Here is a 21,641-nt window from a genome sequence, read left to right on the forward strand (position 1 = left end):
AACATGGATTTACCAATAATTGGTAAAGGTGCCGAAACTTACAATGATTAGTTAACATGCCAGAATCTCATTCCTTATCAGAATTTCATCCCAAGATTGAGCAATAACAGGTCTGTGATGCCCTTATGGTTAATTCTGATAACGAACGAGACTCTGGCATGCTAACTAGTTATGCGACCCCCAAGAGGTCGGCGTCCAACTTCTTAGACGGACAAGTGGTGTTCAGCCTCCCAAGATGGAGCAATCACAGGTCTGTGATGCCCTCATGGTTAATTCCAAAACTTACAATGATGGGAAAACTTACTTCATTGATTAGAGAGAAGGCAATAAGTTCATTTATTGTTGAATGGAAACCCCCTATAGACTTTTTACATGAAATAGACAATAATGATTTAATAACTTGTGGATTTACAGACTAAGGAGTCTGGACATTAGAAACAGGAGTAAGAGAAAATTTGAAAATATTAATACTTGTGGAGAAAATCGGAAGCTTGCTTTTAGTTTATATAGTTTTTCTTTATCCTTTATGTTTATTTTCTTTTTTGTTTGTATGGTTTTTTATTTTAGTTTGCCTTCATTTTTTGTGTAATTGTATATTGATAGGGTTTTTCTTTTTTATTATATAGAACGTAATTTAAAAAAGCAGAGCTTGCTCAGCATCGAGCAGAATCAACCTTGGAACGGCTCCTCTGCCCTTGAACTCTGTCCACGAACCACCTGCCATCCGTACCATCCCAGCTGGAGTATGGCAAGTGCCACTCATAAACTTGTGAAGAAGAGTCATAAAATTATACGGATGTTAATCTTCGTGGGTGCTGTCATTCCCTTTGGGATGTCCCTTTGCAAATGGGGCGTCTCTTTGCAATCTCTGACAGGGGCTATCACCGTCCCAGCCTGTGCCATGATGTATTTAGTTATTCAGTAACTAGGAAGTGTCCTTTTAAAACCCAGCATCGTAGCTGTTTCTCCTGCAGAACATCTCCACCACTCGAGCTTGGCTCCAGGGAGATCCAGACTCTTAGATCATCATGAATCCCTTCCTGACGGTGTCTCTCTGCTTGTGTGCACTGGCAGTTCTCTCAGATGGGGTTACGGTCAAGGTAAGAGTAATAGCATCCTACTAAGGTGGTCACACTGCCATCTCCTTGGGTCTGTCATATGTCCATCCAAGAGGAACAACTTTATACTCTCAGGTGAGTTGAAGCAAGGCAGACGCCCAGAAGAACAAGAGGTGGATACAGATTGTCAGGTTGGGTCCAGTCAATTTTTTCCCTCACTCTCACCCAAATTCTTTTCCTATGATCCCCAGCATAGTCTCTTTCATGGCCACCTTCTTCCTTTTCTCACCAACGGAAAAACTGGTTGGCTGTAACCCTTTGTATCCACCTTTAGTTTTTGGCAAATAGGAGACCTGTGGACAAAGGGGACTGAACTTTTTTCTTCCCTCAGCAATAATATTCAAACTCAAGGGTGATGGGAAATAGATTCAAAATTGGAGGTTGCTACAACACACGTTTGCTTTGTGAAACTCACTGTCCCAGGATGCAATGCTTGCTGCGAGCTAGTTGGTGTAGTGGTTAAGAGCAGCAGGACTCTAATTTGGAGAGCCAGGTTTGATTCCTCACTCCTCCGCTTGAAGCCAGCTGGGTGACCTTGGGTCAGTCACAGCTAGAGCTGGGCACAAACAGCAATACGAACAAAAAAAAAGCCATGAACAGCCCAATCAGCTGTTCGTGAACAAGCTGTTCGTGAGGCCCCATTCTAAATGAACAGGTGGTCATTGCAAGCATCATTCGTTGCTCTTCATTGCTGTTCGTCAAGCCAGACAGTCTGGCACCTGCAATCAATTCCCTTGGCAACAGGAGGCAGAGACTGCCTGAACTCTGTCTGAACTCCTGCTGTTGCCCTGGTAACCCCAATCTAAACCCAATTTAGCTTGATAGGCAGGTCTTCCTTTCAAGTGTGGAGCTTCAAATTTGTTACAAGAAAGCAAAGAGCAGGGGGGAGGGGGCTCCCAGCTCTAGTTTTGCAGACAGTGAGGAAGAGACAGTTGCTGTTGGCATTTTGAGAGAGAGACAGGGAGAGTGCATTGGAGCTTAAATTTTCTTTGTGTGTGGTGGGATAGGGATTTACCTCTTCAAGTTCCCGGGCCGCTGTCAGGCTCTGGGGCCAAGCTATTTTTTATTATTGGTACATTTCCTGCTTTCTGCTCAGGTAGGGTTTCTGGGAGTGGTGTGGCAGGGATCTTGACGGCTGCAGGAGAGCCTGCTGCCCCCCATGAACAACGAACAACAAACATGTTCATTAACAAGTCATGTTCGTCAATGTTCGTTGTTCGTGGATGGCAATGAACAACGAACACCATGTTTGTTTGTTTTCTGTTCATGCCCATGTCTAGTCACAGCTTCTCAGAGCTCTCTCAACCTCATCCACCTCACAGGGTAATTGTCATAAGGATAATAATAACACACTTTGTAAACCACTCTGTGTGGGCATTAAGTTGTCCTGAAGGGTGGTATATAGATCAAATGTAATTGTTGTTGTTGTTTTAAAAGGCAAATTCACAGAGTGGAGGTCCATCAATAAATAACAACAATGCATTTATATACCACTCTTCTAGACAGAAGAATGACCATTCAGAGCGGTGAACAAAGTCACTGTTATTATTATCCCCACAATGCAGCTGTTGAGTTGGAAGCGAGAGGAGTGGCTTATCCAACGCCACCTGGTGAATTCATGGCAGTAGTGGGAGTTGAACAAGCAGAGTACAGTCCAGCTATTTAACTGCTATGCTGCAGCAGCTCATTCATAACAGTTAAACGTTTACTTCAATGTTCGGAGGCAAAGTATCTTTGAAAATCAGTTGTTAACTGAAGGGGAAGGTCTTGGCTTGTGTGGTCTTCCGGGGGCTTGTTATTGGCTATCGGTGGCCTGTTGGTCTTCCAGGGGTGTGTGGTTGGCCACTGTGGAAAACAGTGGATGGACTTTATCAGTGAAATCCTAAGCAGAGTTACTCCAGTCTAAGCCTTCCCAAAGAGAAAAGGCAAAATTGTTTGGACCTTTTTCATTTAGGAGAGAGAGAAATGGTATTAGTGGGATGACAGAAGCTTATCAAACTCTGCTTGGTGTGGACAGAGAATTCCTTTGTTCCCTCTATGATAAAAGGAATGGAGTGAATAGGTTAGATCTAGCCAGCTTTTCTGCTGATGAAAAGGAGAAGAGGGAATCCTGTCTGGCCATCAAAAGACTACGCTGGTGCTCTTGGGACCTGCATGGACAAAAGCCAGGCAGGATGGGAGATGGTAGTAAGGAGGGGAATTGAACAAGACTGTGCAAAGCAGCTGGCTGGATCCAACCCAATGTACATCAAAGTACCTAGAAGGGGTTGCAAAAACATATTATTATTAAATTTATAATAATATACTCTCAGCTACAAGTTCACAGGGTTACTTAAATCGCTTGCCTGCTTTAACATTTCCTAATGTTAAAAAAAAAAAAGCTGGCCTCTCCTCTATAGAGCGTAACATTAACCACAGTATGAAAACCAAATAGCAAAACCATTGTTATAAAGGAAAGGCGGCAAAGAAAAAACAGGAAAATAAATCTGAATTGTAAAAAACACAACAGCCAAGCCAACCCACCTTTAATAAGCCACACATGCATGGGAGAATAGGAATGTTTTCATCTGGTTTTTAAAAAGGAACAAAGTTGGCACCGTCATGCAAGTAGCATCAGTGAAGGAATTTCAAATACAAGGAGCCACAACTGGTAAGGACCTGTCTCTGATAGCCACATTCATCTCATGTATGTAAATATAAAATGTGTAAGAAATGTGAGGCTCAAGTAGGGAAGATAAAGAGTCCATGCTTTGGAGTGTCTCAGCGATTCCTGCAGAGGACAGGATTGATGGATTCTAGGAAGTCTGTTTTATCAGAACACAACCACTATTTTATTACTTTGCAAACAGAGAGAAAACTCATAGCAGCAGATGGCAGTCCAATACACTTAGACAAGTTCACTCACTCAGCTGTGTTTCCCCCCCAAGCTGCAGTCCATGAAAGGTATCTTCATATGCTGGGCAGTTCTTTGGTGGTCAATAGTCCAGCATCCTGGTTTACATAGTGGCCAAGCAGATGCTCTAGTAGAGGCCCAAGCCACTTCCTGTTGTTGCCCCCAACACCTGGTATTCAGAGATATACAGCTTCTGAATAAGGAGGTTCCATTTGGAAATCATGATTAGTTGCCATTGATAGACCCCCACGAGTCGGTTTCATCTTAATTTAAAAGTGTCTAAGCTAGAGCTCATCACAGCCTGTGGAAGTGAGTTCCACAGGCTGATGGAACTTTCTTTTTTTTCTGTCCTGAACTTATTGCCCTTCAACTTTATTGGGTAACCCCACCATTTCAAACTTATTCTAAATTCTACAAAAAACTCTTCTTTCCTTCCTTCCTTCCTTCCTTCCTTCCTTCCTTCCTTCCTTCCTTCCTTCCTTCCTTCCTTCCTTCCTTCCTTCCTTCCTTCCTTCCTTCCTTCCTTCCTTCCTTCTTGCTCTTAAATGCTATGAACCAAATAATGTTCTGGTGCTTAGGTCATGTTGTGTGTACTAAATTTCGGGTTGGATCCAGCCAGCTTTTTCAATCTTGCCTAATTCCCCTGTGCGCGCACGCGCACACACAGACACACAGACACAGACACACGTCTTTTGTACATGCAGGTCCCATAATCCCCATCATAGTCTCTTTTGATGGTCAGCGGGAACACTTCCTTCCTTTTTTCAACATCAGGAAAGCTCATTGGATCCAACCCTAGGTATTTATGATTCATTCGGAATGCAGGGCAGGCTACTTTATAATGGAGCTCTCTTACCCTAAGGCCCTGACCGGGATAGCCCAGTGAGCCTGATCTCATCAGATCTCAGAAGCTAAGCAGGGTTGGCCTTGGTTAGTAATTGGATGGGAGACCTCCAACAAAGACCAGGATTGCAGAGGCAGGCAATGGCAAACCATCTCTGCAGTTTTCATGGCAAGAGACTAAAAGAGGCAGTTCTCTTGCTCTGAAAGCCCCTCTAGGGGGGGTCACCATAAGTCAGCTATGACTCTCCGCTCCATGTGGTATAACAGCATTGTGTCCAGTACGGGATCCCTGGTTAGTTGGTATTAATCAATGGAGGGGTGAAATAGATAACGAGAACCACCCAAGTTGCAGCAGACATGGAAAAGGAGTGGCTGTGAACTGCTACAAAAAATATTGGATGGGAGACCTCCAGCAAAGACAGAGTCAGGTGATGGCAAACCACCTCTGTTAGTCTCTTGCTTTGAAAACCCCATCAGGGGTTGCCATATGTCAGCTATGACTTGAGAGCACTCTCCAGCACCCCCTCTTATATTAAGACCATGGATCTGTCTTAGCCACTGTTTCACGCAGGTTTTCCCCCCCAGCCTTCTACCTGAGATATTTCACCTAGAGATGGGCCCATGACCAGAAATTTTGTGTTAAGCTCATTCTAGCCTTGATGAACAGTGCATTCACAACAGGTAGGAGCCAGTATGGCTTTCATATGCACAGGGCTTTTTTCTGGGAAAAGAGGTGGTGGAACTCATGGGTGAAACTCAGGACTGCACAATGATGTCACTTTGGGTTAGCTAGAACAAGGGGGGAGTTTTTTAAAGTTTAAATTGCTCTCAGCGAAAATGGTCACATGGCCGGTGGTCTCCAGACAGAGGGGAGTTTAGATTGCCCTCCGCACCACAGCAGCATTGAGGGCAATCTAAACTCCCTTCTGTCTGGAGATCAGGGGGCGGGGCCACCAGCCATGTGACCATTTTCAGTAGGTGCCGGAACTCCGTTCCACTGCGTTCCTGCTGAAAAAAGCCCTGCATATGCAACAGATTACAGGAGGATTTGAGTCCAGTTCTACTGCAGATCAACACAGCTGCCCAGATTCCAGGACTGTGAAATAGCTCGGCGAGATACCTTGGTAGTGAAGGGGACTAAACACTGCTGTGCTGGGTACTGTCTGCTGATGTATGCACCTACTAGGGAGTTTCCACACTGCTAAACATGCCATGGAAATTAGTTATGCTTTACTTCAGATAGATTTTATCTCTGCGCTCGACTTTGTGCTTGTTTAAATTTTTCTGCTACTATTCCCGATTGTATCTGTTGTCTCCCTGAATGTCCTTACTAGGGGTGTGCAAGCCAAAAAATTTCGGCTAAAGCCGAAAGCCGAAAGCCGAAAGAAGAATCTCTTTCGAATAAGCCGAAAGCCGAAACGGGTTTCAGCTTTGTTTCGGCTTTCTTTCGGCTTTCGGCTTTCAGCTTTTCAATGGGAAAATGCCTCCGTCTTCCCGGACGTCTGGGGGAGGCATTTTCCCACCGAATCAGCCCAAAATTGGTGGGGACCTTCCTCTAACCCCTCTCTAAAACCCCCCCAAGTTTTTATTTCCTATGGGGAAAAATGAAGAAGCAGGCTTCCTTTGCCAGGGGTGGCATTTTGCATGCAAAATGCCCCCTTACCCTCAGGGGCCCTTCTCCCACCCTTCCTCCCACTCCCCACCAAGGCTCAGCCTGCTCCCACTTGGGGGGGCCATTTCATGGCCTCCCCAAGTAGGTGCTCTGCTCTCATCTCTACCACTGACAGCTGGGGGAGGCTTGTCTTGCCAGGGGTGGCATTTTGCATGCAAAATGCCCTCCCACCCCCCACCAAGGCTCAGCCTGCTCCCACTTGGGGGGGCCATTTCAAGCTGAAAGAAAGCCGAAAGAAGTCGAAACGTTTCGGCTTTTTTTCTTTTGGCTAGCCGAAACGTTTCGGCTTTCTCCTAAACGTTTCGGCTAACCCGAAAGAAGCCGAAACACTTTTGTTTCGGCTTTCTTTCGGCATTCAGAAAGCCGAAACGCACATCCCTAGTCCTTACTATTGTTCATTATTGTACCTTGCTCAGGGAATGACTCCTAGCTGTCAATAATATTGTATTTTCACTCACACTGTGTAATCCTCCTTGGATCCCAGTGAGAATGGTAGACTATAAACAACAACAACAACACACAAGTGATTTGTAGAAGCCACAACCACAAAGGGTAGTGTGATTTCAACTAGCTTGGATAGTTTTCAAAGGGGAAATCAGACAAGTTCATGGAGGACAGGTCCATAAATGATTTTTAGACATGATGGCCATTTCCACACGCTCTTAAAAGTATGGCCCACTCACCGAACGCTGGCGGCTTTTTTCACTCACTCCACACGTCTCCAGTTTCAAAGCGAAAGCAGGCTATTTGGCTTCCATTTTTTCCGCGTCTTTTTAGGGGCGCAGGAAAGTGTGCAAAATTGTGTTCTCAGAAAAGATGCTGAAAAACGGAAGCCAAACAGCCTGCTTTGAAATCAGAGATGTGTGGAGTGAGAAAAGCCACCAGCGTTCAGTGAGTAAGCCATCTCTTTAAGAACACCTGGAAATGGCCGATGACTAAATGGAGTTTCCATGTTGAGAGGTAGTATGTTGCCACTGGGAAATCGTTGGCCTCTGTCCCACAATTTCAGACCTTTGAAGGCATCTGCCTTGACCCAGTGGGAAACAGTTTGCTAGATTAGATGGACCCTCAGTCTGACCCAACATCTACATAAGATGACATAAGCCATCTTCTGTACTTCTCTATCACTGATACAATTTGAGGGTCAACCTTTGGTATGTTGTGTTTACCTGGACAGGTGGGAGACTATTCATTCCCCTTGGAATCAGTGAAGAAACTCAAAGAGCTTTCAGCTGAGCCAGCTGCCAGAAGTTCACACAATGCCATTAACTTGTGCAACAGCCCGAAGCTGACCGAGGAGTTCCATTCGATCTGTGCCAGCCCAAAATCGGGACCATTGCTACGAAAATTAGGTAAGAGACCATTTTCTTGCTCAGTGGGGTTATCCTGTTTCCAGGAAGGGGCTTCAAAGAAACAAACGGGAAATCTGTCATTTCACCATCACAGATCTTGCTGTCTCATGAAGGCCAAGAGTCCATGTAAATTTGATGGCTTATGAATTATATGACCCTGATCTGGATAACCCATCCAAGCCCGATCTCATCAAATCTTGGAAGCTAAGCAGGGTTATCCTTGGTTAGTAATTGGATGGGAGATTTCCAAAGATGAGGGCCGCTATGCAAAAGCAAGCAATGGCAAACTTCCTCTGTTAGTTTCTTGCCTTGAAAACCCCAGCAGGGTGCGCCATAAGTTAGCTAGACAGTAAACAGTCCAGTAGCACCTTTAAGACTAACCAACTTTATTGTAGCATAACCTTTCGAGAACCATAGCTCTCTTCAGCAGATGCATGGAGGGTATGAAGAAACTGGCCAGAGATATATAGGTGGGGAGGGGAGGGGGGAGAGGGTCAGGGAGTGAGGGCCATGTAAATGTAAATCAGTTGCAAAAGTCATGAAAGAGGTAGAGTGTGCAATCCAGGCTGGGTGTGACCCCTTCCCTCCACAGCTGAATCTGAATAGAATGCCTTCCATTCAGCTAGGACTTGATCGCACTTTCCACCATCAAGAATTATATGAGCATCAGAAATATGTGAGCTGAATAAGAATAGGCTATGCCAATGAAGAAGAGGAAAGCAAAGATGAGCAGACACAAGTGAGCATTACGAAGCACACTGGACGGAACCATGGTGCCATGAGTACCAGATTGGGAATCACTTGCAGGGCCAGCACCTCCATTGAAGCAAGCCCAGTGATCGCCTCCAGTGCTGAAGCTCCAGAGGGGGCGCCGGGGGCAGGGGCGTGCACCGCAGAATTGGCGGCAGCAGCATGCGGGCGGCTGACCGGGAGGGATGGGAAGCTGCCCGTGCACCGCCCCGGCCACCTGCCACTCCTGGCCCGCAGCTACTGCAGCCTCCCAGCTCTCCTGCACTGCTGCCACCACCAACACATGCCCCCGGCTAGGAGCAGCAGCCACGGGCCAGGCGCTGCAGGCTTCTAGTGCAGCACACAGAGCAACGGAGCAGGAGGTCTGGGATGATGCATGCGTGCCTCCCCAGCCACCCACCATGCCTGGCTGGGCCGGCAGCCTCTCAGCCCTCCTGCCCAGCAGCCCGCTGCCCCACAGTCCAGGTGCACACACATGCGAGGGGGCAGGAGCAGTCCTGAAGCTGCCCCCACCACCTCAGGTGCCAGAAACCCTGGCGCCGTCCCTGATCACTCGGCTAACATTTCCTGGGTCTTCCAATATCAAGAGACATCTTATAACTGAACCATGTAGGGATCGATCCTAAGATCTACTCGGAAGTCAAACTCATGTGACTCAACGGAGTTATTCCCAGGATTGTGTCCTTAGGATTGCTTAGGAAGTCCCGTCTACTCCCCTGCGAGAGACGAAGAAAAATGAATTAATGATTTGTGGCTTTGATTTTTAACAATAAGGATTTGGGATATTAAGAAGATGAGATGTAGAAAAAAAGATATTAATTAGACCACAAGCTTATGGATATTAAAGGAGGAAGTGTCATAGGGGGAAAAAACTGTAACAGATTAACAATATGCTTTTATTTCATTGTCATAGGTCTATGCGTAGGCCACAGTTGGCTCATTGTAGTTGTGTTATTGTTATGTCTTATTTTCCTTCTTTTGCTCTATTAACTTTTCCACAATAAAAATTAAAAAAACAGAAGAAGGAAGTCCAGCCTACTCCCAAAGATGCCTGCGGGCCACCGGGTTGTTTGAATGATGCGACAACCTGTAAGATCTTTTTCTTTCTTGGTTCCAGGAGCCATTGCCGAAAACATCGAAATCTGTGAGATCTGTGCTAACATTGCCTGCTCTGGGTGCTGAGGACCAGGACCCTGCTGAGTCTTGAAGAGATCTGGACTGTCCATCTCTTCCGTTTCTGCCGCCAGCACTGAATCTCAACCTACCGAGGATGCTTTGATCCCTCAGCCCCTGCTGATTGCACTGGGCTCTGGGCTTTCGTAGACGTCAGCTTTTAAACAGCAACGGGCACGATTTGATTTCCAGCCCCCTGAAGCCGGGGGGAGGGTAGAGAAGGCAGAAGTCCATTTTCCAAGCTTCCATCACTTCTCACTGTCATTAGCAGAGGGCCAAAGTATGAATCAAACTCAGTGGCATGTAACTTTTCATAGTTCTCTCATTTTGTTTTGCCTTAATGAAGCTGCCTTAGATAACTCTGATTTCTGCTTCGCTCAGCCAGGTCATCTCATGACACTTCACACTGCAACTTCCAACGATGGCCCATCTTTACTGTATTGGCGGGAAGGTGGTTTTAGTATTCAATAATAAACAGTCTTGGGCCATGGCTCAATGGTGGGACCTTTGCTTGGCATGCAGAAGGTCCTAGGTTCAATTCCAGGCTTCTCCAGGTGAAAGGTTCCGTTAGAAGGTGATGTGAAAGACCTCTGTTTGATACCCTTCCAGTCAGAGTAGTTGGTATTGAGATGGACCAATGGTCTGATTCAATCTAGAGCAGCTTCATACGTTCAGTAGTAAGCCTTCTACAAGCATGAGCCATTTTGATGCTCTTGTGTAGATGCTAAAAGGCATTTGGGGAACTGCCAAAGCCAGCCTCAAGAGCTAGCATGGTTGAGCAGTTGACAACATTGGCAGTCAAGCATCAGACCCCGTGTAAGTCCTCTACTCTGCCTTCTGCTGCTGTCCTCTGACACAATGCTTGTACTGGCCTGGCTCATCTCTCTCTCTCTGGCTGTAGACCTCATCTCTCTCTGGCCTGACTTGGAGGTCATTGGCCTTAAGTTCTGGATGTACAATAAGCAACACATCTAAATAAATCATAGCGTTTAAAAATTCACTAGTCTCCTGAACTCAGCTTTCCCATCACGCAGGCAGGGGCTGGCTTTGTGTCAAGTTCAATGCCGAGGCTTTGTTTCTAGCCTGAGTCAAAGGGATCCACAAGACAGCGGTGATGGGAGGGGAAAAAACCTTTATTGAGTTGTGAGATACGATACTGCAGGCCCTCATAAAATATGCTGGAGTTGCTAAACTTCAACGAGGCAATGGACAGGCAGTGGAACAATAAAATAAATGTGGGGATTTGCAGAGATGCCCTGGTACTTGGTGAACTCAAATACCGAAGCAAGATCTAGTGGCAACTCTGAAGGAGGGTCTGTTCATTGGGCCCACTATGCGAGGGAAGGTCGCACAGGAGGCTCCTTCCATCCAAAAAGCCGGCCACGGGTCTACACCAAGTGCTGATGGTCTGCAAACATGCATTAATGTCCAAAGCTTCTCCATAGAATTCACATCTGTGGATCAGCTTGGGAGGGACCACAATGTGGGAGGGACCACAATGAACTGAAGTCATGGATCAAGACCAGTGTTCCTGCAGGTGCACACTCTTGTGTCCATGGGGCATGATTATCTCCCTCCATGTGAAAGTCTGAAAGGTCCATCAAATCTCTTCCTAGAGATTTCCTGTCCCTCCACCATGTACAGAGGTTTGGGGGGCAGGTCATAGGTCGTAGCAGGTCGTAGCAGGTCGTAGCAGGGAAGAAGGTGAGAAAGTTATGCTTGACTTGAAGAAATCCTTGTGCCTGCAGGAATGCTAGTCTTAGAGCCAAACTACAAGTGGCGCCTGACACAGGTTGGACACTTGTCAGCTTCCCTCAAGTTTTGATGGGAAATGTAGGCAGCTTGGCGGAATGTTGGACAAGTGACAGTTGAAAAGTCCGTTGGACAGCAGTCGGAGAGCCAAGCTGCAAGACCAGGACACCTACATTTCCCATCAAAACTTGAGGAAAGCTGACAAGTGTCCAACCTGTGTAGTTTGGCTCTGAGCCATTGGGTTAATCTTCTGGTTTACATTGGGAGAAGCGTTAGTTGTGTCAAGATATACATGTCCCTACACATGCGGATCTCAAAACCTAGCCCTGGGGATCATTTAGTCTTTGTCTACAGGGACATGGCTTAGGCTTAATATCCCACCTGAGAAACAGGCAGACAGACAATAGCGTAACCAATCCATTATCTTTATTGACCTAACCAAGTGTACAGAATAGAAATAGGAAAAAAAGCCAAGCAGCTCGAAATACGGGAGCAGCTCTCAAAAGGCATTGTGGGGGGTTTTTCTGAGCCGACTGGAATGCTGAGTTATTGTCCTGCATACAACGTTTGCCATGGCATGAGCAGGAGAGGTCCCTGATTCACAGAATGAATCTTCGATTGGGGTCTGTGATATTATTCCTATGGGAACTTGGTTATCTCCTGACTGCACACACCTCTGATCAGGATTCTCTGGTTTGATACAAGTTGGAGTCTCACTGGCCTTGTGGCTGCATAGGGGTCTAAGAGGAGCTCCAAAGATCCTGGATCCTGGCCGATGGAGGAGGCGGTGTGTGGGTAATAGTTGTGCTTGGAAGCCGTGGAGGAAACAGACTGCAAGTGAATCAAAGGCTCGGCTGCATTCTCCGAGGAGACAGTTCCTGCAACAGTGCAAGGACTCTTTCTCACTCCTTTGAAACACAGAGGCACGAGTGGGCCTAAAAAGCAAGTCAGCCAGGCACATTCTGTTTCCACCAGCATAGCTCGATGTGCGGAGTTGAGAAGAGAGCTGTGATTGGGAGAAGGTGCCCGAGGGCCCATCACTCTCTCCTGGAATAATTCTTCCCTATTCTCCAGCTTTCGTGAATTATGGTTACACATGTAGATTCTCTAATACCAGTTCCAGAACTGGAGCGTGCACAGCTGCAAAACGTTTACATTTTCAGTGCACTGGTATCTCTTCACTTCTGCATCACCGATGCACACGCCTCTGAAGAAAAGCTGTTTATTGATGCGCATCAGTAAAAACATTACACAAAAAGAATCTGGATGCAGTTACAGGCAATCATAGCATTGCTGCAGTATTGCAGTGTTTTACCAATATGCACATGTGCATTGGTTATGCAATAATAATAACAACAGTGCGCTTATATACTACGTTTCTAGACAGATTAGTGCCCCACTCACAGTGGTGAGCAAAGTCAATGTCATTATTATCCCCAGGGCTCATTTCAAGGGGTAACGCGCAGGAACGCAGTTCTGGCAGTTCCCCAAAGAGGTCACATGTCAGGTGGCCCCACCCACCTGACTCTCGGCCATTTTGGGCCTGTTTCATCCTGGATTGGGGCCAAAACAGCCTGGATCGTGCCTCTGATGGGTGGTGGATCACTCTCCCGCTCATCAGCGGCCCGATCCTGACCATTTTGGGCCCCCTTTCAGCCATTTTCAGCCCCTTTTTGCCATTTTGGGCCCAATTTCGGCCCTGAATGGCCAGGATTGGGTCCAAAACAGCCAGGATAGGTGATGTCAGGGGGTGTGGCATATGCTCATGAGTTATGCTAATGAGTTCCTCCAGCTCTTTTTCTATGAAATGACCCGATTATCCCCACAATACAGCTGGGGAGCTGGGGCTGAGGAGTATGGCTTACCCATGGTTACCTACTGAGCTCATGACAGAAGTGGGATTTGAACTGGCAGAGTGCTGATTTACAACCCAACCACTTGACCACTATGCTACAGCATAAGGGGAGGTAGCTATGAATGAACCTATGAAACTGACTGTTGTAACAAATGGCCTATGCCAGGGGTTCTGTACATTTGGAAATAAGAATCGACTCAGCGGAGAATTCCCAATGCATCAGTCCTGCTTCAGAAACAAGGTTAGGAAGTGTTGAACTTCAACATCCAGGGATCAATGGAGATGCAGAGATTTCAGGAGCATTCCTGTGCAGAGCTCCCTGATAGCTGACCCAAAAGTTAATTAATATTACTGATAAAGAGTCCTCTGATAAGAGATTGAAGCAAGGCATTTATTACCAACAGTTCAAGATCTCAGGCCTTCCACTGGGCTGCGCCAAAGGCTCCCTCCACGTTCAGTAACAGCCGGTACAGGCAGCATTGACACAGAGCTCACACAAGTCAGGGTCTTCCACAGCAAGATCTGATCAGGGGAAGAAAGAGACCAGATTGACCGTTTTCACCAGTGATGCTTACATAGGTTTTGAACTACCTTGTTAAACAAATGAGAAAGCTACACTGGCCAGAGTCTATAACAGGGGTCCTGAACCATTTTGAGCCTGCAGGCACATTTGGAATTCTGACACAAAATGGCTGCTACGGCTTACCTTCAGTCACACAGTGAAGATCCTTGTGCTGTGGAAGCATCTTCTGCCAAAGCAACGTTTTTAAAAATCTGCACAGCCAATCAAGTATCAGAAGCCATGCCGGCCCCCACCTGGCCCCACCCACTTTCTAAAAAACACTTGGTGGGTACCAGGAAAGGTGTCAGCAGGCACAATGGTGCCCGTGGGCACCACGTTGGGGACCCCTGATCTATATACTGGCTCACATTAACGGCATTCACAAGCAGCAATAGTCCTTTCCAGGCACTGAATCCATGTTCACCAAGATCGCAGCATGTACTACCCAAGATATTGCTGATGCACATGGTCACCATGTTGCCTGAACAAAGGAATATGTGTTTTTTATTTTTCATGCAAATGATAGGTGCAAATGAGAACCTTGGGAAATACAGCGGTCAGTTCACATATTCCAAAGTTGTACACACAATGCAAAAACTGTAGGTTGCTCCCGTTCAGATAATATGATGACAATGTATAGTAGGAGAATCTACATGTGGTGGCAGTCTTTCTGGTCCTCTGGGGAGGTGTTGGGGCTAAGTTGTAGGGCATTCAGAAGGTCCCACATTCAACTCCTGGCATCTCCAGTTAAAAGGATCAGGTCACAGGGAGATGTGAACGATGCCAGAGAGCTGCTGACAGTCTGCGCAGACAATACTATCATTGATGGACCCATGATCTGATTCGGTATAAGACAACTTCATGTGTCCATGTGGACATAATGTCTGAAAATTCTGATCTCAAATGCATTCCATAACATTTGTGGAGGAAACGCCAACATTAGAGAATGCCATAAGTATTTTCTCCCGAAAGCACTGGCACTGCAAAAACAAAGCGGCTTTTGAATCCCAGTAAAACCCCAACCCGGTAACCTTCCGGAGATCACCACAATTTGCATATATAATGCCTGTTGCAGTGGGCAGATGACCTTCCATGACTGAGATTCACAGACCACCAAAGAGGCAAGAATTGCACCAGACCACGAAGTCTCATTTAAGAGGTAGCAATGGATTCTCAGCACACTATTTCTGATCATACTGAAGGGTAGGGGGTCCCCTGTGTGAAAAATCCAGCAGGCAGGACTGAAAGGTGACAGGAGAGGACTCAGTCCTTTGGCATGGCCTTTCGGCATGGACATCGCGCACGGTACAAGGGTTTCGATTAGCTTGCTTTAGGGTGGAATGTTGACAAGCGGATTAGAAGCCTGGCTTTGCTAAGCCCAAAAACAACTCGGAGAGCCGGAGTGAAGTAATGGCTAATCTATGAACAGGGAGAGCCAGGGTCAAATCCAGACTCTGCTCTGTCATCTTTGGCCAAATGCTTTTGCTCATTTTGCTCACAACAGCAGCACTGTTGTGGGGACAAAATAGGGGAGAGTGGGTGTAAGGCACCAAGGATCTCCAACTCAAGACTCTGTGACCAAAGGCCAAGCTTACTGGACGCACCACTGGAAAATCTTTAATAATATAACATTAATAACATTCGATTTATATACCGCCCTTCAGGACAACTTAATGCCCACTCAGAGCAGTTTAAAAGTATGTCATTATTATCCCCACTACACCAAACTGGCTCTTTGAGTCCAGTGGCACTTTACAGACCACCTTCCAGATTCTTTTTTAGTTCCATTCCCATATATAGGTTCTGCTAAAGTGTATATACGGGAATGCCAATTTGAGTGCCTGAGTTACTGATCCCATTTTCCCAGACAGTTCAGGAAGCTTGGCAATCCTACATGGAATTTATTGTCCATGTAGGACAATAAATTGTATTGTCCTAAATTACTTTCAGGTAGACATGGGCACAAACCAAAATATGAACCAAAGTTCATGCTGAACCCAGCCGGTTCGTGGTTTGTGAACTGGCGGTTCATCAGAGTCCATGTCTAATGAACTGCCATGAATGTTATGCTGGTTCATTTGGTTCGTTTTTTGGTTTGTCACTGCAGACAGCCTGGTGCCAATCAATCAGTTTCCTAGGCAACAGGGGATGGACTTCCTGCAGACCTTCTGCTGACCCGGAAGTGATGGTTTTGCTTACCTGGATGTGACTTTTCATGAACCAAACGAACCGATTTGTGAACCGGAGCAGGTTCGTGAAAGTTCAGGGTTTGTAAAATGTGCCGAACCATGAACCACACAGTTCATTTTTTACAGTTCATGCCCATCTCTACTTTCAGGACCTTCCAAATTAGTTCTGTTTTTAAAAACTGGATGTCCAAAATCTTGGATCTAAACTTTGGACTTGCCAACCATGTGATCAGGGCTTATTATTTGCTGTCCATACTGGTTGTTCATAGCTTCTCTTCCACGCATCTGGCACAAAGCATGTTCCACCATGGGTGGTCCAATGCACTATCTATCTTTTCCTCTGGCATGCTAAGCAGTTGTCTTAGTTGATCTTTCATAGGACTCCTTCCTTCCTGCCCCCCAAATAAATAAGGAGCTGCTTATGAGTTAAAGAAAGGCAAATAAAACTAAAGCCTGCAAAGCAGACATCTGATTGTTAAAAAATGTCTTGAGTCAGCCTAGATAAGGATATGCAAACATTGAGGGGTGGGGAGTGACTCTGAGTAAGATGCGGGTGTATGTGTGTAAGCATTCAATTCAAATGAATTGCAAGAGGAGAGTATAGAACCAGAACAGAAGTAGCAAATGAACATTTGTGATTTTTTAAAAAGGCAAATACAATTCGGATAGCATTATTGCAAGTCAGTTTGCCTCCAGGAATTTCAGTTGTCAGGTTTAACTGACATCTTAACAGAGAGGTGTTTTTTCATCCCTTCTAGAAGTTAAGCTTGAAGGGGAAAACAAATCATGTAGTTTCCATTTTTCAGTCAAAGAGCTGAGGAGGACTAGAAGCTTACTCCCTTTATAAATAAAGGGTTTTATTTCTGAGAGCCGAGATTTACTGATTTGTCATACTTTTTTCTTGCTCTTCTTTGGAAAGCACAGAGCTGGGTTTACCTGTCCACTCCCATCTAAATACACAAACACTTTTATTCTAAGTTGTGAGCCATTTGGAGCTGAGGGGATCCTGTGGTAGGCATACATCACACAAATAAACAAAGAAGTAATAAAAATGCCAAGTTATCTCCAGCCTCTGGCAAAGTATTTGTCCCTATCCGAAACTTCCTATGAGATTTTATTGATCTGATTTTAATTATGTTTTGAATCTTCCGTTCTGATTGGGCCTATGTTAACGTTACAGCTCTTTTATAGAACACAGCCATCCTACTAGGGAGCTCAGCGTTAAAGTAGGGTCAAGACCAACAACCTGTCAGAGATCCAATTCTCAACTGGAGACTTTTCCCAAGACCAAGCAATTTGACCCATCCATGACTACCAGGAATGGGAGCTAGCCCCACTATGGGAACGAGGGGAGATAAGGCCAGGTCTCTATACAACTTACCAAGCCTCGTGAAAATGTCAGGGGCATCTTCTCTGGCACAGACTGGGCGCAAATCCTTTGGCAGTTCTGGGTTTAAACAGAGCTGTAAGAAAGTGACCTGGCTCGTCTGACTTCTCGCTCTGGCGGAAGCTGGTCTGGCATCTGCTGCTAGGAGTTCCTTCATTTTTTTCACCGAATCCAGTGAGAACGAAAATTCACCATCCTGCACCAGAATACAGAAAAGCCACATGTAAGGCCAAAGGACTGCAAACCCTCCATGATTACACAGATGAAAACAAGAGGGAGGGAGCTGGGGTTTGAATTCAGGACTCCTGGTGCAGCATCGCACTGACTCTCAGCAATTCAAAGCGAGCCACATCAGCTTGTGAAAGATCAACCTGCACACTATATGGATTTTCACATACGTGCTTGTTTATTAAAGACGAGATGCACTTATTCCACGTAGAGACTCTGGGAAAGGTGCTGCCACCTGTAAGGACAACAGTGTGGCATAGGTGTCAGGGTGTCAGACTAGGATCTGGTAGCTGCCAACTCTAGGTTGGGAAATTCCTGAAGATTTTGAAATAGAGCCTGGGTGTGGAGTTTGAGCGAGAGGAAGGACCTCCGTGATGCATAATGCGACAGAGTTCTTCCTCCGAAGCAGCCATTTTCGCCAGGTGGACTGAGCTCTGTAGGCTAGAGATTGGTTGTAAATCCAAGAAATCTACAGGCCCCACCTGGATGTTGGCAACCCTATGGGAGACATGAGTTCAAAAGACCTTCGTGGGCCAATCACTCTCTCTCAACTTAACCTACTTCACAAAATTGTTGTGAGGATAAAATGGAGGAGAAAGAGAACTAATGTGTATCGTCTGGCTCTGCTTGGTGGAAGCAGGGGCTGAAATACATTTTGACCACCATGGCTAATAATTGAGCCAGGTATTCCCCTAAGGGCAAAAACAGAGCTAACATAGACCAAGGTGAACTGGAACAGATGGAGCATATGGAATTGAGGTAGGAGCAGTATCCTCCAAACTGGGTGAGATGACTTTATCCTCCTTCCACGGAAGAGCTTTCATATTTCAAAGAGCACCCTGTCCAGGGGTGGATCTACTCTGAAGCTTAAGCTTCAGGGAACCTAATCCTGGAGGGGCCCTGAAGCAATTTTTCAACAAAATTGATGGAGTTTTTAAAAAGTTTTTGTTTGAAATAAGGCTATTTTAGTGACAGAATCAATGGGTTGAAGTATTTAATATTGACCTTAGAATATGATCTAATACTTGCTTCATATGGCGTCAAAATGTCCCTGTAATTGGTCAGATTTCAAATGTTTCTTAGGGGCTTGCAGCCCCCGAACTCCAAGCTGTATGGGCTTGCTAAGCTCACCAGAATCTATTCTGGGGGAGGGACATAACAATTCAAGCTTCAAGCTTCAAGATACCGCTGTTGATGTGGGTCAGCTTCAGGCACAAACTAGTTGTGATGCACAGCCACACATACGATAGCATATTATGAACACTGCAGACACAGTTGGAGACCACACTCTACTTAACAAGGTTATATTTATTTACTTAAACTAAAAAGATCCATGGCAAAATTTAGACTGGGGCAATCAAACAACAAGGCCCTGACCTAGATGGCGCAAGCTAGCCTGATCTCCTCAGATCTCGGAAGCTAAACAGGTCAGTGCTTGGATGGGCAACAGCTGAGGAAGTCCAAGGTCACTATGCAGAAGTGGGCAATGACAAACCATCTCTGTTCATCTCTTGCCTAGAAAATGCTATGGAGAAAGGAACAAATGTGCAAATCCCTGCATTGAAAATTATGTGGAAAGGAGGTGCTTGGTCCACTTCTGGGGTTCATTTTAGAAAAACCTCTGAATTTCTGGAGCTGAAGAGGAACAGGAAAATAACGGCAGAACGAAAAAGAAATGCAATGGGAGGGATTTGCTCATTTCCATTCAAGGTCCAATGTAGACTTGCTAAATGGATAGTAATAGAATGATATTCAAGTATCTGGGGCAAGAACCTCACCTGGACTTGTACAGCAGCCTGGGAGCCGTGTGTCAATATCAGGAGCACGAACATCACCGGAGCGAAGACGACATCCATGGTTATTTGTCACAAGATCCTTCCAAAACTGCAGCTCTTTCTGCCTCCGGGGCCTGACCTCTCCTCCTAGAAAGACTGTTCTGTATCTCGTTCTCCCTCTTGCAGCTCGATGTACACTTGACCCTCTGTCCTTCTCAGCAGCCAAGCGTTGACTTATAAAGCCATTGCTTTAGGATTGACTTGGTCATTCATTAATCAGGCCACATTTAATTGAGCAAACTTATTACCATCTCATAAAGCCAGGCTGGAAGTTCACAGAGTGTGTGGGACTGACCCACCCTGCTAAGATTCTGTGTACACGGGACTGGGAAAATGCCTTTAATGAGGAACTATTAAATCTCAAGCCATGGGAAATGGTGGGCGAGGGCAGTGCCTGGGTGTGCCAACCAGGTTTCTGGCATAGATTGAGTGGAGGGCCAATGAAAACCTCCGTGGCATCGAGAGTAAACAGTGAAGAAGCTTTGCAGCTTTGTGGGCAATTGGGCCTACAATTGAGGAGACACGGATTCCAGGTCCTACTTGGCTCTGAATCTGAGAGTCTCTCTAATACGAGACATCTGACACATGAAGGACACTATCGGAAGGTGCAATGTTAGTCAGGAAGGGTAGTTTTAAAAGACAGAGCCGGCAGCAGGGCAAAAGCTTTGCTATACACTGGAGCTGAGTGAAGGAGCTGTGAATTGCCAGAAGAGAAACTTCAGCCCATTATAACCTCTCCAGGTCCATGCCTGGCTCTGGAAGGCAGCTCCAGCCCATTTCCATCCCTCTCTGCCCTCTGGTTAAAATCCTGTTTTAGACTGGAGAGGTGAAATTGACAGAGCCTTCCTGGCAGCGAAGATGAAATTAACAAACTCTCTGAGGAGCGATCTCTGCCGGCTCTGTCTTTTAAAATTACACTTCCTGGCTAACATTGCTTCTTCCTACACTTGATGAACAGGTGCTGAGACATCTCGTGTAAAGAGACTGAGTGGGTGATCTTCAGCCAGACTAACTTTCCATCAGAGGAATGGAGACTTCCTACCTCCCCCTTCCCACTGATGGCCATGAAATGCAGCTCCGGGGGGAGGCTTCTGTGGTGGAAAGGAGGAAATCTGTGGAAACTGCAAACTGAGTCTGGATCCTACCCACTGTGCCTCTGCTTCTGTCACAAGGTTCTTGTGAGTACAGAACGGGGAGAGGGGACATATGGATGCTCTTCTCAGCTCCTTAGTGGGAGGCCAGAATTTTTAAAAATGCAATTAATTTTCATGCCTTGACATGGATAGCCCAGGCAAACCTGATCTCCTCAGATCTCAGAAGCTAAGCAGGGTTGGCCTTGGTTGGTAACTGGGTGGGAGACCTCCAAAGAAGACCAGAGTTGCAGAGGCAGGCAATGGCAAACTGCCTCTTTTAGTCTCTTGCCATGAAAACCGCACCAGGAGTCGCCATAAGTCAGCTTCGACTTGAGGGCACTCTCCACCACTCCAATTGATTATCATGCATAGAAATTAATTTTTAATGAAGAAAGAGCAGGGCTACACCTAACTAGGGCTGTCAGGTGTCCCACTGTAGCTGGAGATCTCTTGACTGGCAGCCCCAACCCACCACCAGTAGTGGGGAGGTATCCGGCAAAAAATGCTGTCAGTCCAATGGCATAACATCACCTCTGGTGCAAACCCCGAAGTGACACCACCGCATTGGGGCAACTCTCGAGGATTCCATTGAAACTCAATCCTAGAGCGCCACCCTGGTGCAAGGATAGGGTTGCCATCTTCCAGGTGGGACCTGGAGATTTCCCAGAATTACAACTGTTCTCCAGACTCGAGACCAGTTCCCCTGGAGAAAATGACAGCTCTGGAGATGGACTGTATGGCATTATACCCCACTGAGGTCCCTCCCCAGGCTCCACCTCCGAAATCTCCAGGAATTTCCCAACTCAGAGTTAGCAACCATATGTCCCTTCTAAGTCTGTGCCCTCATGAAACCAGTTTTGTCTGTCAAATTGGCCACCCCTGTACTGTTATTAGCTTTG

General features: G+C 46.1%; 2 protein-coding genes across 2 annotated transcripts; one reads left to right on the forward strand and one right to left on the reverse strand.

The window, feature by feature from the left end:
* The first annotated feature begins 950 nt into the window (after positions 1–950).
* Positions 951–10,801, forward strand: GUCA2A (guanylate cyclase activator 2A). Its single transcript, XM_055001030.1, has 3 exons — positions 951–1,100; positions 7,704–7,878; positions 9,746–10,801. Exons 1-3 carry the CDS (start codon positions 1,029–1,031, stop codon positions 9,808–9,810), a joined length of 312 nt encoding a protein of 103 aa, XP_054857005.1. The 5' UTR covers positions 951–1,028; the 3' UTR covers positions 9,811–10,801.
* Positions 10,802–13,408: 2,607 nt separating this feature from the next.
* Positions 13,409–19,731, reverse strand: LOC129345086 (guanylin-like). Its single transcript, XM_055002074.1, has 3 exons — positions 19,553–19,731; positions 17,541–17,742; positions 13,409–13,930 (listed from the first exon to the last, which is right to left on the reverse strand). Exons 1-3 carry the CDS (start codon positions 19,628–19,630, stop codon positions 13,863–13,865), a joined length of 348 nt encoding a protein of 115 aa, XP_054858049.1. The 5' UTR covers positions 19,631–19,731; the 3' UTR covers positions 13,409–13,862.
* Between the last annotated feature and the right edge of the window lie 1,910 nt (positions 19,732–21,641).

This window comes from Eublepharis macularius, chromosome 17, assembly GCF_028583425.1.
Source record: "Eublepharis macularius isolate TG4126 chromosome 17, MPM_Emac_v1.0, whole genome shotgun sequence".
Classification (NCBI taxonomy): Eukaryota; Metazoa; Chordata; class Lepidosauria; order Squamata; family Eublepharidae; genus Eublepharis; species Eublepharis macularius.

Bases quoted from the DNA above. Each gene is read 5' to 3' on its own strand.
- GUCA2A (XM_055001030.1), top strand. From the start codon at position 1,029: ATGAATCCCTTCCTGACGGTGTCTCTCTGCTTGTGTGCACTGGCAGTT. The intron at 1,101-7,703 runs GTAAGAGTAATA...TTACCTGGACAG, and splicing joins CAGATGGGGTTACGGTCAAG to GTGGGAGACTATTCATTCCC. The intron at 7,879-9,745 runs GTAAGAGACCAT...TCTTGGTTCCAG, and splicing joins ACCATTGCTACGAAAATTAG to GAGCCATTGCCGAAAACATC.
- LOC129345086 (XM_055002074.1), bottom strand. From the start codon at position 19,630: ATGGATGTCGTCTTCGCTCCGGTGATGTTCGTGCTCCTGATATTGACA. The intron at 17,743-19,552 runs GTGAGGTTCTTG...ATTCTGGTGCAG, and splicing joins AGGCTGCTGTACAAGTCCAG to GATGGTGAATTTTCGTTCTC. The intron at 13,931-17,540 runs GTAAGTTGTATA...TCCCCTGATCAG, and splicing joins TGACATTTTCACGAGGCTTG to ATCTTGCTGTGGAAGACCCT.